A 17,486-nucleotide genomic window follows, 5' to 3' on the forward strand; every position below is an offset into this window, starting at 1 on the left:
TCAGAACTATTTAAACCTTAATTTAACCTAGCTAGCTTAGCTATGGTATAGACGACGCTAAACCGCGCCCCACGGTGGTATTATACTACTGGGGATTTATATGTGCCTTGGCCGCCTTTATGCAGCTATTGAGCGTTGAGTCTATGATAACTATTAGCAAGAGGGCAAAGAGTGCTACGGCCTAGCACTGCGCTATATAATATGGGGCACGATGGGTTGATTCTTCTAGCACAGAAGGGGCAGCAGTATGCTACCGTTGGGGACCGGTTTTAGCAATAAACCTTCTAGGTAGATATTCTTTAGGGGGCTTCTACGGGCATCGGAACCCCACCGATAGAGCAAAGTATATTTATTTAACCTAATCCACGATAGGTAAGGCGTGTGGGGTTTAGTCTGTTACCCCAGCATGAGAACGGATAATACCGATGGCACGATCGGCATTCGCTGGTTGTGTAGCCCTCGTTGCCCATGCCTCACCTCAGACTACCAGATTGAGCGTGGCCTATCCCTCTAACCACTAAGCTTCTGTTTATGGCTAGTGTTGTGGGTCACACAGTCGCTCTCTGACTCTGCACAGTCGCTGCAAGGGTAGTCAGCTGATGGGATAAAAGACCTAAACATCAGATGAGCAAATGAGGTAAGAAGATAGGCATTGCGGGGGTACCTTGGGCAGATGGACATGCACCGCCGGACCTGCGGCTGACCGGCCACCCCTACACACACACCCACTGCTCCAGACATGGCAATTGTCCACCTGCCGAGGCATCGGGGAGGATCAAGCCCTCGGCACTCCTACGGCACTACGTAACTTCACTCGGTCAACGCGATCTTGATTATATATAAAGCGAACCTTTACCTCCTGAAAAAGCATGTTTCTTCTTTGCTAAGGTCAAGCACGCCAACAATAATTGTCCATAAATTGTTGATTACTTGAATCCATTTTGATCCAGCTACGATCTCACACCATATGTCCTACATCATGTCGAAACCGGATTGGCAGGCTCTCATCCGCGAGAAACGGTCTTTCCGCGAATCGCGCATCCCCCTTGAATGGCGTTTAGATGAGAAGATTACCAGCCAGGCCCATCGTGGCAACCCAATCAGTGCCTTTGATCTTCTTGATCAGACCAATATTCTCACGAAGCGCGAACGCGAAATTACTGAGAACTACGATGCCACTGCCCTTCTTGGGCAGCTCGCCTCTGGCGCAATCTCATCCCTGGAGGTCACCACGGCATTTTGCAAGCGCGCAGCCATCGCGCATCAGTTGGTGTGTGCCGTGCCTGTCACCCCCACGTTTCTTGGTGCTGACACGGCAGAAGTTCAACCCCTTGACAGAGATCCTCTTCGATAAGGCACTTGAGCAGGCAAAAGAGTTGGATGCTTTCTTGGTCCGGGAAGGAAAACCAATGGGACCCTTTCACGGATTACCTATCAGCCTCAAAGTCTGCCCGCCTCTCCTTTTCTTTTACTTTGTAGTGACCTAATAGTATAAGTACTGACACGCAAATCCAGGACATGTGGATGGTCAAGGGTGAGGCGGCTACTCTGGGCTTCGTCACATACTTGACCAAGCCAGTCGCCGAGGAAAATTCGCCTATTGTCGACATGCTCCTAGAGGGTGGCGCTGTCCTCTACTGTAAGACAAACGTTCCTCAAGGGCTTTTCGTAAGTCTCACCCCTGCATGACACGGTCAATGGGCTCGCAGCAAACTGACACAGAAGTACTAGTCCTTAGAGGGTGAGAATAACGTGTTCGGTGTTACGATGAATCCGCACAAACTTACCCTGGGTGCTGGGGGCAGCAGCTCTGGGGAGGGCGCTTTAGTTGGCTTTCGGGGCTCCCCTCTCGGTCTCGGTACTGATATCGGCGGTTCTATTCGAGTGCCTTCTCATGTTAGTGGCTGCTATGGATTTAAGCCAACGGCAAACCGGATTCCCTTTGCGGGCCAGCAGTTCCACTTCCGCAAAGGATGGCCTGGCATTTTGCCTTCAGCTGGACCCCACGCTAATAGCGCCCGAGATCTCACGCTGTTCTGCAAAACCATTATTGCGAATGAAGGTTGGAGAAGGGACTCAACGGCCCTTGCGATCCCCTGGGTAGATATTCCCAAGAGGAAGCTCAGGATTGGCTTCTGGGAGGGTACCCCTGAAACCCCCGTCTTCCCTCCGATTCTTCGAGCACTACGTAAGGCTGCCGAGACACTCAAAGCCGCTGGACATGAGATTGTGCCATTGTCAACACCTGAGGGCGCTGGAACTCTCGAATGCCTTGGCATCTTTCTGCACTCTCTCGGCTTCGATACAAAAGCCACTCTGATGCAGTTCCTTGACGACGCGGATGAGGAGATCTTGCCCGCTATGAAGGAGTTCAGGAAAGTAATGGCCGGGGTGCCCAAGAGTACTCTTGACGACGTCTGGAAGTTCAATGGCGACCGTGCTGATTTTCGTCTGGCGTGGCATGCGAAGTTCACCGAGGCCGACATAGATGTCTTGCTGTGCCCTTGCCACCAAGGAACCGGCATGCCTCACACTGGGTATGGTTGGTCGACCTATGCCATGATCTGGAACCTACTGGATGTGAGTATTGAAACAGGCCACACAATCAACTGAACCAACCGTGGCTGACGATCTGCAGTGTCCCGCTAGTGTCATCCCTTTCCTGAAGTCGAACAAGAAGATTGATACCGAGAAAGTTGAAGGGTGTAAGCCTCCTTTGCATAAGCTAGCCGAGTTCTCGTCTTGTCCAAGGCGAATTTCTGGAGAAAATACACAAGCTAACATTTTAAATAGTTGATGCAGATGCTGTCGATGGCGCGCCTGCGCACGTGCAGGTGGTTGGCTGGAGTCTCCGAGACGAGGAGGTGCTAATGGCTACCGAGGTCATTGCAAATGTCCTGGAGAACTTCTCTGAGGCGCATGTGTAATTCTCATATACTCAATACTTACATGGAGTAAATCTCAAGATCGTCTCGAGGAATTCTTTTACTTAGCGACAACGGGTGGAATATTGTGGTTGCTCCCAGTTTGCTCCATCTAGCAACGAGGTGGCGCCCTTTGAACCAACGACTACCGGTAGAATACAATTTATGAATCACAGGCAGTCTAGTGGTGACTTAGCCCCAGTTCCCGGAATTCTCTGGAATGGACGCCCCAGATACATAGCGGAAATGCAGCTGGAAGCTGGGGGAGCGCGAAAGTCAGTTGAATTCATGTATTCCACATAACGTACATGTTAAGCGAGTCGCCAGAAAAAGCGAGTCGCCACTTTAACCGCGAGCACTGGACTCTTTACCTTGCAGAATCAACCATACGCATAGAATCATTTGTAATCAATTGGAACTCTGTTCTTGAGGCACTGCTACTTCGATCTGACATCTTCGTGCATTATGTCCCGTCTTGCCGCAGACACCACATTGCCGTTGCTTCGTTTCTAGCCCACGCTTCTATCGACCATTTCGACGACTTTCTTCTAACTGATATCTACTACATTCTGACCTTACAAATCCTGTCCTTGGCCTAGAGTAAGGCTTCCGCCTTTTCGGATACATTTCTTCTTAGTACGCCGGCGTCGACCAAGTATCTCGTTCTCCTGTCGAAGGATCTGGTTTTCTGACCTTAGCAAAGCGATCTGATGCGTAATTCCTTGCGTCCATTTGGCACACTAGTCGACCGCATGCAGGATCGATGTCGGAGAGCTTTCTTGGTGTTGATAGATCCGGTTCTTGATGAATTCAGACTGCAAACTCACCTCTATCGGGTTATTTGGCATCTTAAAAACCCAAGGTGCGGGTAGCTCATTGACCTCCTCGGCTGGCGTGGGCGAATGTAGCTTCATATTGAGCCTAGATATTACGCTGTCTAGGTTCAGAGGAACGAGACCTGTCCCCTGAAAACCTCCTTGGATGTTCGTTTCTGCCATGGACTCTTGGAACGCTGCCAGAAATGCCGGAAAGAAATCCTTCTTGGCGATATGGCTTGTACCTGCCCGCATCTACCTCTCAATTTGTCACCCGTATGCTTGCTTGGGCGAGCTAAAACACCCGACATCGAGAGACTGAATCATATAGGATGAATGAGAAGGTGCATAAAGTGTAACGATCATATTGTTTTGCAGATGAGCTTGAAATCGACCGAGAGGTGACTTGCGTGGCTATCTAGTATGAGGTGATATTGGCCAGTTGTGCACGGCTTGGTGTGCTTATCATGTAGGTTAGGGATATTTCACTCGCTTTCTCAGTAATCTTCCTTTAGATAAGACCCTGAAACTCAGTAGTCCTCCCACTCCTATTTCAACCCGCCTATCTTCACTCCCCGTGGTATGGAGCTAAGACAAGACTCCATTCCGATCATCATGCAACAGCCCTTACAGATCGCGATGGTGAGATTCTCATGAGCTATTGCGGCTATTGGATCCCATGCGGCTGATGGATTCCATCTCGATCAACTCAGCGGCACTCGCACAATCTGTGTCGTTCCACACACGCGTCCCCTTCCTGCTCCCAAGCACATCACTATCTTGATGCTTTTTGTACTTGCCATGCTCACGCGTTCGGTCCGCCTCTCTGGAAAGAGTATTGTGAGAACTGACCTGGGTGGGAACCGTCGGAGGTCGCCCAGAATGCCACTCGTTCCAGTCGGGATAGGTAGAGCCGGAAAGAGCGGGCCAGGTACGGACCAGCACGGTTCGAATGTCGGGCATGCAAGTGCAGACCACTCCGACGCTGGCTTCGATGAGGGAGTAGTACCCGATAGCAACCCAGTCCCCTAATCCCGCTGGTCAGTCATATGCGCAGAGATTCAAGGGCTCTTCTGAACGTTACAAGTGGGATTCGGTGTATCGGAGTATGCTTTGAGGGAGCTAAACCGTAGTGCCGAAATCAGAGTGATGCTAGAGATAGGCCCATTAGCAGGAGAGCGTCAGAGGATCGTATGAGACGTACAAAGCCCCGACGGAAATCATAAGGAGGACATGGATCTTCTTCTTCCAATGCATTCGCAGCTGTAACAGCCGAGGCCAGGGCAGCACCATGATCCACACGTCGAGCGCTATATTGATGATGGATGCTGCGTAAACTGCTGGCCGATATGCGATACATGAGCCTTCGTGCTCGCCATCCCAACGAGTCCAAGCATACGAGACCGGTGTGCATTGGAAGATATCAACAACAACGAAGGTAATCCAGTATGCAATGCATATCATACCGGTTCCGTAGGCAAGCCGAAGGTAGATGATGTCAACAACAAAGATGCGTTTATAGAGGAGGAGGATGACAATTTTCGTTAGAATTATCGTCGTGTGATACAGAGGCAGGGCGGCATAAAAGACCCGTAAATCCGTTAAACAGACCTCAAGCCATAGAGATCGGGTGTCTTACAAGTAGGAAGTGGGTTATTTCATCGAATTGGAGTTGAAACAAATCCTTGCCATAACCGTTCTGCGATGCTGCGAGAGACTTAGCCCGGCTCTGGAGTCCATCAAGCCACGAGAGGCACCCACAGTAAATCAGGAGAGTGGACAGTCCAATAACGGTGACCTTCCATTTTCATGTTGGCCCTGAACGCGTTCCAAAAAGGTCAACACCTACCAGATTGAACGTTGCAACGTAGTCTCCGAATACCATTTTGCCCAATACCAGGTACCGCGTATATAGGCGAGCGGTCATGGCGGCAATGGCTAGAGCAGTGAAGACGCCGACAATAGTCACGAGCTTGTCACTCTGATCGCGGACAGGTGCATGGCATGCGCCGGACATGAGCTTCTGGGTAACTTCGCACAGGGATTAGCTAGGTTGGACCCAGATTAAGGGCAATCGGATACCCAGGCTTTCTTTCACTGTGCAACTTGGAAGAACGCATTGCTCAACAGCTACTAGGAAAGGGACATCTGCGCAACGGCATGCTATGTCCGTGGTAGCGCAGGAAGTGATGTTGTTTTGCTCAATGCAACTCATCTGTGGAACACAGTGAGACTCAATCACATAGGTGGACTACACAATGGAGGAGCTGACCGTGCAGGCAGGCAGGAGCTGGGGACCCGTCTCTGTCGCAGTGCTCCATCGGGCGAGCCCTGCCACCGAGAGGAAAGTAGAGTAAAGTCTGATCATAGTGATTGAGCTTTCTGAGGCCGGCCACTGATGGGTGGAATGCAGAGTTTTTCAATGTCTCTGTTCAAGTTGCTCAGGGACTGAATCGTTGGACGTAGTCGGATTGTGGACCGAGTGTGGAGCAGCGGAGGCGGGATTCCGAACCTTTTTAGCCTCGTCGATTTTGGGATACCCCGGGGTAGTGTGCATGGATTGCCACGCCAAACCTTGATAGTAGTGCAGAGTCGAGGCGTAGTCTCTGACGGTGCTAAAGCCGTGCGCCACTTGGGAGGGGTGGAAGAACGACAAAATGTGACAAGTGACAAGAAATCTGGCTTTAAGTCATACCGAAATATGGGGGCTAGGGATGACGGGTGAGTTCCGAAAACAAAATTTGCTTGGAACAGAGCAAAAATGATATGGACAATAGAGCAAGAAAAGTGCAATCGAATGAGACTAGCCCCATAGTTTTTTCCCCTATCCTGTGGAATAAGTTATCGTGGTTTGGAATATTAATGGATTGAAGTTTGACAAGTTGGTCGCTACTTGTGGGGGGCCTGTATCTCGGCTCCCCGTGGGAGCTGCCGCTCCCACGGGGGGTTCACTGACTAGCAAAAGGGGCCCTTGATTCGCAAAAGAAAAAAAGATACCTCTGAATAGGAGGCGTCCCCACCAAATCCTATGTACCTCGTTTTTAAGAATAAACCCGCATTTTGCACACGCGTCTCAACAACCCCGCCCTGACATCACCAACATTACCCAACTTTGACATTATCGCGTCTGCACTACCATAATTAAAACCACCACAACAATTGCAAATAAAGTCCAATGGCTTCAAAAAAATATACCAATCGAAAGCCCTGATTAGAGGGAAGCTGCAATTCGATTCTGGATCAACTCAGATACCGGAAAACCCAACTTTCCGCGATGTACTGCCGAGAACCGTTGCCGGTGTCAAGCTGTATCAAGCCGGGTACTATAAGAGTCTCGCCGCAGCAGCTCGTGACCTCCAAGTCGGTTATTCGAGAATGTATTCTCGTCACAAGGGCGCCCACTCACGCCGTGAGAATGGAGGTAACCGTACCTTATTCTCACGAGCAGAAGAAGGCGCGATAGTGATATGGGCACATCGCCGTATCACTCACGGGCATCACATACAGATTCGTGCCCTCCATCAACATGCCAATGCAGTTCTACGGTCTAAGGGGCGACCAGCAACTGCCTCTAGGAAGTGGGCAAGACGTTTTATGAGACGTTGGAAGCACACGTTTCATAGGAAGAAGTCGTCAACTCGAGATGCGAAGCGGAAGTCAATGGAAGACCGATAACACGTTGAGAAGTGGTTTGAGTCGTGGCGTCATTATTCACGTTATGTCAAGCCCGAGAACGTGTGGAATATCGACGAAATCGGGTTCATGATAGGATATCTCTTGAGAGGGACTTTCCTATGGACTTTTGGAGATTGAACGGCCAATTCTTACGGATTCATATGATCTAGTTTCGATGACTGTCATTGAAGCCGTATCAGCAACTGGGAAGTCGATTGCCTCGTTCCAAATTATGCCCGGCGTACAACTACCTGTCAAGTGGTTTGACAACAACTTACACGACGATACGGTTATTGCAACTAGTCCCAAGGGTTATATTACGGATATCCTTGCATTGGAGTGGATTGTACACTTCGAGAAGTTGACAAAACCTTCAAATCCCGGTGAAAAACGAGTTATTCTACTCGATGGATGTGAAAGTCACTTCACCAAGGACATCCACGTATTTTGCGAATAGCACAACAGCGACTTATTCCATTTTCCGCCTCATTTGACGCATATTCTGTAACCGTTAGATGTTGGAGTGTTCAGCGCTTATAAGCATTGGCAACAACATGTCTTATATCGGGAAATTAGCGATGGTGCAACTGATTTTAATAAGGCTGACTTCCTCTTCCATTTTCAAGAGATGAGAGACCGTTCTTTTAAGAATTCCACGATAATATCTGCTTGGGAAAATTGTGGTATATACCCACTTAACCCATCTATTGTCTTGGATAAGATGGTTGACCCCTTATCCTCCCTCAGTCATGAGGTTGAAGAGGAACAACTTCCTGGTTATGTAACACTTGGGGAGTCTTCAGAAAGCGAATCTGAGGGCCATGATGGCCTCGAAAATGAAGAAGAACATGACTCGGATGACGAGAATGAAGAGGACCATGCAGCAACACCAAAATCTCATGACAGAGTCAACTGGAGCGCCGTCGATACCCCGCCCCTTTCAATATACGGGTTATCCAACGTTACCAGGAATACATTGCTCTACGAATTGAAGCTTCTATCGTGTCCGGGCTGCGGCTTACGCCTTCTGTCGCTCGTGTTCATGAGAAGTCACGCAAAACAACAGAGATTCTCATGATCAACGGCATCACATCGACTCAGGAGATGAAGCGTCTAAAAGCGAAGAATATACATCGACAGACACTACAGGAAGGGACATCAATTGTAAGTAATTATGGCCCAATTCGCGTCCACGATGCCAGAATGCGTATCGCAAAGGACGACTACCATCGACGAGCTGCTCAAGCTGAAGAAGAACGACGTTTTAGGAAGAAAGAAGGTATTGACGAAGTGAAGTATATACATCGATGGATGAGGGAAGTACGCATTATTATACGGGCCAGCCTTAATGAATCAAGAGGTGATGCGGCAAGGAAGGGTTGGTGGGCGAAGTCATCACGGCAGAAGCTCTTGTCTTCCAATGAGGATATGAGTAAGAGATATGCCCTTATTCGCGAATTCCAGGAGGCAGCAGGAGTCACTGAAGGAAGGCATTCAGGAATAACGTGGCCCCCTGACTATGGCAAGGAAACTATCACTTCTGCAGTCAAATTCCTCGCATTGGAGGAACGGGAACGTCGTACAGCTCGTGAGGTCCTTACATTAGAAGCTGCCGGCCTGGAGATCACAGTAGAGGACTATATTGAGGTCAGTCAGTGTGTATTTATGGTGCCAAAGGAGGAGGAAGATTGAGTATGAATATCGCTTTTTGTAAATACATAAAGTTGCCCCGATCAGAATTATCAATGTAACCCTTATAATGAAGTGACTTCTAAATGCTAGTAAATTGGCAGGGTTCATAAGTACCTTGTTTTTGCGAATCAAGGGCCCCTTTTACTAGTCAGTGAACCCCCCGTGGGAGCTGCCGCTCCCACGGGGGAGCCGAGATGCAGGCCCCCCACAAGTAGAGGGACCGCGAAAGCCTAGGGAGTCCATAACGCGGCTCACCTGGATCTTAACCGGTTTCGGAGTCGCGCCTCGAGCTTGTGGGTTGGGCTTCGAGACTATTCGGGTATTGTCGAAACGGGCTTTCTCTACGTTGCGCAAAGAACGTTCTGTTTTATGTACTACATAATTAGGTATGCTACCAAGTCGGGCCAAAGTCAGGTATGATACCGTTCGAGGCGGGGAAGGGACATGGTCAGTCCGGGGCGATACGCTATCCCTCCGAGCGAATGCCGATCATGCCATCGGTATTATCCGTTCTTATGCTGGGGTAATAGACTAAACCCCACACGCCTTACCTATCGTAGATTAGGCGAAGAAATATACTTTACTCTATTAGTGGGGTTCTGATGCCTATTAAAGCCCCCCTAAAGAATATCTGCCTGGAAGGTTAATTGATGAAACTGGTCCCTAATGGTAGTATGCTGCTGCCCCTTTTATGCTAGAAGTATTAACCCCGTCGTGCCTCATATTATATAGCGTACTGCTAGGCCATAGCATTTTTTGCCCTCTTGCTAATGGTTGCTATAGACTCAATGCTTAACCCGGGACCCCGACTTAATAGCTGCGTAAAGGCGGCCAAGGCACTTATAGATCCCTAGTAATATGGCACCGCCGTAGGGCGCGGTTTAGCGTCGACTATGCTATGGCTAAGCTAGCTAGGTTAAATTAAGGTTTAAATGATGCCGATTTTGAACTTAGTGTAAATAATACTAGTTATAGGCTTCTATATAACGCTAGCCATATTATCACGAAGACTAGATAAGGCAAGAAGATAGTTAATATTATATATGGCATAGTAAGGGTAGCTAGGAGGTAGGCAAGATAGGTATTATAGTTTCTGCTAAGACGCAATAAGGCGGCTCTTAGATATGGTGAAGAGGCGGTTAGTGTAATTGTAACGATACTGGCCTCGGAGTTTAACTGACTTATTGCTAGTCGTTTTTTAGACGTTCTTTTTGATAAGATTAAGTATAATACCGCACTCATGGATTCCTGGAATACCCTGTGCCATTCATCCACGCTCTAGCACGAAAGTATCATTGCTCTCTTGGATTCTTCACTCGTAGTTCCTTCTATCTTGTCACATCGCATATTTCTAACACGACCATGGCAACTCCCAATTGGCAGGCTCTTATCCGCGAGAAGCGGAATTTTCGCGACTCGCAAATCCCCTCTGAATGGCGTCTGGGTGAGAAAATCACCAGTCAGGTCAATCCCGCGGCTGCTATAAGTGCCTTCGATCTTCTTGATCAAACCAGTCTCCTCACCGAGCGAGAGCGCGAGATCACGGAGAAATACGATGCATCAGCCCTGCTCAGTATGCTAGCCTCTGGCGCTGCGTCTTCCCTCGAGGTGACTACAGCCTTTTGTAAGCGCGCTGCCATCGCACAGCAGCTGGTATGTATCGTGGCCACACTCTTTGCATTCACCAGGCGCTTATATGGCAAAAGATGAATTGCTTGACGGAAATTTTCTTCGAGTATATATATGACATGGCCGAAAGGCCGCCTTATGTAGCCGGTTCCACTGGTTCAAGAAGTCATATCGTGTGATTTGAATGCCGCCGCACAACATGAAGTCATTCAGGGCCCGACGTTGCTCTATTTTGAGATGCTGATAAACGCCGACACCGAGAGGTTGCATTAGGTGACTTGAATGTGAAATAAGCTTATGAGGGAGGATATTGAACGCCTTGCAATACCAGATGAATTCAGGGTCTTCATGAGCAGGAAATCCATCCATAAGAAGCATCCGATAGACTGGAGGCCCGGTCCTGGTCTTTTGACTAGCAGCATATGCATTTTCATGCCCAAAGGTCGATTTTCGAATATCAATGCCGTATCCGAACCAGGTCTCGTGGCTGTCGCCTTCAAAGCTAGCACTGAGGGCAAAAGAGTGCTTGTTGAAGTGCTGGAGCCACTGTAAGGCTATCTGACTGTTGTTGAAGCCGGTGTCGGTGTGAGTGATGACAACGTCGTCCTCAATCACAGTCATCGCATATTCCTCGAGCAAAACCTTCGCTGTGAGAATAAGGAAGGAAGGAATAGCAGCTCCAGCAGCACTTATTGCATCAACCCCTGAAAGTGACTCCTTATTTCCCGGTTGAAATGACACAGGTCGGGTGTTTTTCTTCATACGGGTTGAGAAGACCCGGACCTGACTGTTAACCCACCCTAGCTGCAGCAGCGTCTCATCGAAATTCCACATATTTTCAGGTAAAATAGGGACTTCTTCGACGATAGCTTCAAATTCCGTGAACCAGTCATCGAAATCGGGATGTTGATCCCTGTCCCGGCTCTGAGGGCTGCCTTGACATTGGGTACCTTGCTTGAAAGCTCTGGATGACGCTTTTTGAACCTCCTGACCCAAGCTTTCGAGACTGGACTTATTGGGCCGGAAAAGCGATATTTTCGTAGAAAACTAGCATAGTTGCGGATGCAAGTCTCCGTCACCAAATGCACTATTCTCAACAATCCGAATGAATGCAATCAAAGTCCGCTCCTCAGCTATCATCCGAGCAGGCGGCTGGCCTCCTCTTTTGGTAGTTGAAGGAAGCGGCCTTCCAGCTTTTAATTTATATATATATTTCTTCGTCAGAGGCACGGGGGCTCGTTGTATGGCAGCAACCTCTGCGATGCTCATACTTCGTGGTGCGGGGTTGCGCCGAGTTGTCCATGTGACCGACTCGCCGCTCAGGTATGCACGAGCGGCACGAGCGCCAATTGCACGGGGTTTCTCTAAAATTCGAATCATGACGAAAATGGGATGTAAGATGATATGAATTTAATTTCTAGTTAATTGGGCTTCATTTGCGGAAGTTGTGATGGAGTTACGTTGAGGAAGGTGGTTACGCCTGCGACGCTCCGGTGAAGAGCTGGGGGATGAAGCTAGCCTAGCGTGCTGACTCAACCCAGCGGGTACCAACTAAGCCACGAGCCCAAAATGAGGATCCCCACTTAGAGCAATGTCACAGTGGTTTATATCTGACACAACCCCTCAGTTGGAATGACTTTGGTCACTCCAGCTGCCCAAATAAGCTAGGGCTCGAACCTAGAACCTGAAGTGTGAGTGACTCCTTTGCGAGGTATGACACAACCTCTCTTACGGGGCTCGAACCCAGAGGTCAAAGAGCTTAAGGAAGCCTTTGGCTAGTGTGTACTAGGTAGTCGCTTAACCGAAAATGCCCCCGGATTCTGCACCTGATAATACCTGGTTGAAAACAGTGGAGCCTGCATCAAGTCACTACCAGACCGGGCAAGATGTCATTGAATTCTCTATGCAGTATGTTTCTCCGATTCCTTACTACGGCTTCTTAGGACCCTTCTCTAGAACGGCCGGGCTCTGTAAAGGCAAATGCTGCTCTGGCATCGATCGTGACATCGGGTACAAGTGGCCGCTCATGGCCGCACGCAAGTTTCGACCGTCGACAAGACTCACACGCAGCAAGCCTTACGTTCATATTCGGGGTTCGTGTTCGATAACTTCGTGTCCGTTCGGTCGCACAATCACGGTCTCGGAGAGATGTTGGACCGGAATCTCCGAAATTGCCCTGCCCCATTGGTCCGTTCCGGGAGTCGAACTCCAAGTTCTCCTATCAGCCCCACCACACGCCGACTCGGTGCCGAAGTCACTCCGCAAGACATCAAAATCGGAATATCAACGAATCCTAAGCAAATGTGAACGAGGTAAACTGCGAAATTTGCTCTGGGAAGTACGATATATCCTAAGGCCACAGTGTGCCTCTCCGTGGTTTTGAGCAAATCCCTCACTAATCTAGGAAATCAGGAAAAGAGTCCATGGATACAGAAGTACACAAGGACGGTGAGTTGGGGACTGACTCAAGATTGGAGAAAACTTATGCGTCGATCCTTTTTTGCCGAGGCTAAAATCGGAGAGTTGCCGAACCCGCAACTGGGATGATTTGACAAGATCTACTGTATCGCGTACCCCGTTCAGGTTTGCTCTGGCAAGGTAACCATTTGATCTTATCATCTTCGCGCCTGGAGTACTGGGGTAATCGATCAATACCCCGGGTTTCGCCGGTCTAGGTGCATCTGTTCTCCATATGGGGATGATAACGTCCCGCTCCCTGGACCCACAACCTTCAGTTCTGTTCCTTCAACCTCGTCCATCTCATTCACCCCAGATTACAATATTACAATATCCGGACCGATATCCCTCCATCCAGAGCGAAACGAGCTCTCCTGCGTGGAATGGATCCAGCCGCTGGTCAAGCAGACCAGCCGTCAAGGCAAGATCATCACAAGAAGCCCCCCAGAAGAACTCGCAAGAGAGCCAGCAGGGCATGTCTACTCTGCCGGGCCCGCAAAGTTCGCTGTGATGTCTCTCAAAGGGGAAGCCCCTGCACAAACTGCAGTCTCGACAACGAGCGTTGCCTTGTCGCAAGGAGGACATCAAAGTAGTGAGTGCTTGTCTACGATGCAAAAGCCTTCCGTGTGCTGACAGAGTCCCCAGTCGCCGAGCCCAGGATGCTCTTAGGGGCGGCCCTCAGACAATTCTGCCTATCGATGAGCTAATGAGCGGCGCTGAGGCCGCTGAGATACCTGCCGAGTTGGTGTCTGCCCAGAACTCTTCGCCAGACGAGACACCCGTTGTCATTGCCGGGGAGGCAAGAGAGTTTGAGTTGGCCTACGTCGATTGTCAAGATACAAATCAAAACATCACTCAAGACCCTCCTATCGAGTGGTCTCACAACTTATTCGAGGGCTCATTTGATGGGCATCCTCTCGACGGTAAGCTTTTCATGATAGATTACCCGTTCGCGTTTGCTGATCGGAGAGCTGTTAGCTTCACAGGAAATATTTCCCACGCACAACCCTCCGGCGTTTCTACACAAATCAAATCACCCCCGGACCGGCTTTCATCGTCAACGGCCTACCACCACTGACGCCCCGATATCCCCTGAAGTAGCCTATTGCCGTTACCCATTCCTCGCGATTTCGAACATTCATCGAATTCTACAAGAGGATTTCAGGTTTCTGGAGCCCCAGGGCTGTCTCAAAGTGCCGATACGACCTCTACTTGACGAATTCATACAACAATACTTTCTTCACGTTCATCCAATCTTACCAGTAGTCAACGAGTGTGACTTCTGGGACCTTTACGACAATGATGGCAGACGCTCGCATAAGGAGCCTATTGCTCTACTTCTATTCCAGGCAATGTTGTTTGCGGCTTCCACATTCGTTTCTCAGTCCACTGTCGGGGCTCTTGGTTACTCGAATCTTCGAGCAATGCGAACTACATTCCTACGACGTGCCAAACTGCTCTATGACCTTGAAAGCGAACTATCACCTCTTATTGTCGCCCAGGCTTCCGTCCTTCTCTCAACGGCATCGTTGTCGCCGTCAGGGAAGCCAAATGGTATTTGGCTGAGCCTCGCCATAGAGAATGCGAAGCTCGCCGAAGCTCATCTCTACACAACCATCACACCAACCTCCCATTCAAAACAGCGGAACGTCCTAAAAAGACTCTGGTGGTGTTGCATCATTCGAGACCGCTCTATGGGCCTCTTACTGAAACGTCCAGTACAGATCACCAAAGAACAATTCAACTTCAGCGACGATCCTCTAAACTCGAACGACCTGAAAGATGAGCTTCAGCGATCGAAAGTCTATCGTCCCTCCACTAAGTTCAAACTTGCCGAGATTCTCTCAATCGGTTCTACTATTTATGAAGCTCACTGAAGTTTTGATGCTTGTATATCCACCAAATGGCAAGCAACAATCGACACAGCAAGAGCACGACGACGCTCTGCTTCAGCTTTACGAATGCAAATCAGGTTTAAGAGAATGGCATTTAGTGGCTGCCTCGAAATTGCGACATTGTCAAAGTCAAGCTGACTTCGAGAGGCTGTCAAAAACCTTAGGGTTAGGGTTAGAACAGAGTAACTATTAACTATCTAAGCTATTTTGCCTAGAGTATTTCTTCTAGCTAAGATTTAGCTTATAGACTAAAAAGATGATTTTTGAAGATATAAAATAATGAAAAAGAGAGATAAGAGTAAATAAGAGATATAAGAGATATATTTAAAAGAAAGAGATATAGCTAAAAAAAAAAAAAAAAAAAAAGAGAGATATAACTAAAAGAGAGAAATATAGCTAGTAAGAAAAAGGCAAAGAGATAAGAGATAAGAGATAAGAGATAAGAGATAAGAGGTAAAAGGTAAAGGATAAAGAAAAGCCTTAAGAAGCCCTAGAAGTATTCCAGATCGACCTAGCTAGGTTACTAGGGGTATCTCGGGCTATAGAAGCCGCAGAGGTCGCCCTAGTCCTCATCAGGGCAAGGCTAATAGAGGAGTCTAGCTGGTTAGCCGCAAGGGGGCCAATAAGGTCCTGGAGCTTCTGATAGGTCTTAGCTGTCTCTAGGTCCATAAGGCCACCTGCTGAGATGATAAGAGGCTGAAAAAAGGCCCCGAGAGACCTATCATCTATTAAAAACGTCGGCTGAGCTACCGACGTTTTTTTTGTATGGGGGAAATTTTTTACGCTAGTAGACCATGGGGCAGCCGACGTTTTTTTTTTGACCAGCCGACGTTTTCTAGAAAAGAGGGTTCCTATAGGGTTAAGGCTCTATAAAAGAGATATATATAACTTTAAGCTATAAGGATTTTAGAAATAAAGTTCTTTTTCTTATATCTTACTTCTTAATTTTTTTTAGAATTATTTAAAGATAAAAAAGAGGAATTTTAATGGGGTGGTCAGTGCAATTAGCGCTACGCTAAAATTTCCCAACCACCGCCACAACTTAGCTATCTAGCCACACTAACCACCTCGCTAGCCACAATTAAGGCAATTCCTTAGCCAATAAGCTTTAACCTCTATATTCTTTCTTTTTTTTACCTCTTTATAAAGACTTTAATTCTTCCTAGCTATTTACTTCTAATTTCTATCTTTATTTCTATCTTTATTATCTAAAAGCCTTATCTATCTATATCTTAGTTATCTATAAGTCTTATAATTATGGATTATTTTACTTATATCCCGGCTTTTTCCCTTCTAATTTGTAAGACTTGTAAAACCGCAGTTCTTTTTAACCAAATTCAACAACACCTCCGCCAACAGCCTCATCAGCTTTCCCTCCAAGAGATCAAGCCTACCCTAGAGCAGGCTGCTAAGCTTGATCTTCTTCAGGGCCAGAAGGACCTTATAAGACTACCTAAGCCTATTCCTCTAGGCCCTCCTATCTCACAACTTGGAGAGCCTATGCAACAGGGCTTCCGCTGTACCTTTGAGCCTAGCTGCTTCTATATTGGCTCCCAGCTACGCCGAATTAGAGAGCACTTACGGGTCTTTCACAAGGTCAAACAGAAGGGTCAAAAGGGCCGGCCTTCTAAGGCAGCAGCCTCGCAGCCTTCTATAGCTACTGAAAGCTATTGGCGAGCCGGCGTAGCCTATCAGCAACTCTTCAAGCAAGGGCCTCGCAGTGAATACTTTGAGGTCTTGCTAGAAAGTGACAGCTCTAAAGCTCTCTCTCTTCTAGAAGCCAAGGCTGCCTTTGAGGCCCAAGCCCTAGCTATTAGAAGCAAGGAGGCCAGGGCTATAGAGCAGCTAAATGACTTTACTGCTCCTAACCCTTGGCTTCGAAGGCTAGGATCAGCAAGGCACCTAGCTGACTTTAGTGGGGAAAAGGACTTCCTAAGAGAGCTACTTTCTCTTGACCTTACCCTAACTAAAGAGTCTCTAGAAGAGACCTCTGAGCTAGATTGCTTTTTCCTCTTGTGGGCTTTTGAGGAGCTTATTCAAGAAGCTATAGGCCTTATAGCTTCTAATGAGATTCCTCTAAATGCTCTCTTTGAGGTTAACCGGCAAGATGCCTCGCAGCCAGCAAAGAAGCCCTTTAGCTATAGGTATAAGAAGGCTACGCAAGACCGCTATGCCATAGTGGCAAAGCAGCTTCTAGTCTATACCTTCCGCTGCCTTAACCTAGAGCCCGCAGAGAGGCCACCTTTCAAAGCAAGCCAGCAGCAGCTAGCTAGCTATGAGGCTCTATCTGATAACCTTAATGACTTGGAAGAGGCCTGGCTCTTAGCTAAAGGCAACTTCTCTAGCCATAAGGTTATAGAGCTTTATAAGGGGTAAAAGAAAGGACCTTGGCGCTTTTT

At 48.2% G+C, this 17,486-nt stretch overlaps 6 protein-coding genes across 6 annotated transcripts; 5 read left to right on the forward strand and 1 right to left on the reverse strand.

The window, feature by feature from the left end:
• Positions 1-979: 979 nt before the first annotated feature.
• Positions 980-2,927, forward strand: MRS44_009681 (uncharacterized protein; the record flags this gene model as incomplete). Its single annotated transcript, XM_065621425.1, has 6 exons — positions 980-1,270; positions 1,323-1,391; positions 1,516-1,668; positions 1,732-2,580; positions 2,639-2,705; positions 2,794-2,927. The coding sequence occupies 6 exons, from the start codon at positions 980-982 to the stop codon at positions 2,925-2,927; spliced, it is 1,563 nt and encodes a 520-aa protein (XP_065477497.1).
• Positions 2,928-8,135: 5,208 nt separating this feature from the next.
• MRS44_009682 (uncharacterized protein) lies at positions 8,136-9,106 on the forward strand (the record flags this gene model as incomplete). Its single annotated transcript, XM_065621426.1, has 2 exons — positions 8,136-8,321; positions 8,384-9,106. The coding sequence occupies 2 exons, from the start codon at positions 8,136-8,138 to the stop codon at positions 9,104-9,106; spliced, it is 909 nt and encodes a 302-aa protein (XP_065477498.1).
• Positions 9,107-10,468: 1,362 nt separating this feature from the next.
• On the forward strand, positions 10,469-10,816 carry MRS44_009683 (uncharacterized protein; the record flags this gene model as incomplete). The annotated part of the gene is made up of 1 exon (XM_065621427.1): positions 10,469-10,816. One exon carries the CDS (start codon positions 10,469-10,471, stop codon positions 10,814-10,816), a length of 348 nt encoding a protein of 115 aa, XP_065477499.1.
• Positions 10,817-10,871: 55 nt separating this feature from the next.
• Positions 10,872-12,115, reverse strand: MRS44_009684 (uncharacterized protein; the record flags this gene model as incomplete). Its single annotated transcript, XM_065621428.1, has 3 exons — positions 10,872-10,888; positions 10,993-11,782; positions 11,966-12,115. The coding sequence occupies 3 exons, from the start codon at positions 12,113-12,115 to the stop codon at positions 10,872-10,874; spliced, it is 957 nt and encodes a 318-aa protein (XP_065477500.1).
• A 427-nt stretch (positions 12,116-12,542) lies between these two features.
• On the forward strand, positions 12,543-15,069 carry MRS44_009685 (uncharacterized protein; the record flags this gene model as incomplete). The annotated part of the gene is made up of 6 exons (XM_065621429.1): positions 12,543-12,643; positions 12,692-12,828; positions 13,140-13,183; positions 13,471-13,784; positions 13,838-14,146; positions 14,358-15,069. 6 exons carry the CDS (start codon positions 12,543-12,545, stop codon positions 15,067-15,069), a joined length of 1,617 nt encoding a protein of 538 aa, XP_065477501.1.
• A 1,275-nt stretch (positions 15,070-16,344) lies between these two features.
• On the forward strand, positions 16,345-17,463 carry MRS44_009686 (uncharacterized protein; the record flags this gene model as incomplete). Its single annotated transcript, XM_046281961.2, has 1 exon — positions 16,345-17,463. The coding sequence occupies one exon, from the start codon at positions 16,345-16,347 to the stop codon at positions 17,461-17,463; it is 1,119 nt and encodes a 372-aa protein (XP_046140884.2).
• Positions 17,464-17,486: the final 23 nt, after the last annotated feature.

The sequence above is a fragment of the Fusarium solani genome (assembly GCF_023522795.1).
Source record: "Fusarium solani strain SB1 chromosome Unknown bctg00000005, whole genome shotgun sequence".
In the NCBI taxonomy this organism is placed as follows: Eukaryota; Fungi; Ascomycota; class Sordariomycetes; order Hypocreales; family Nectriaceae; genus Fusarium; species Fusarium solani.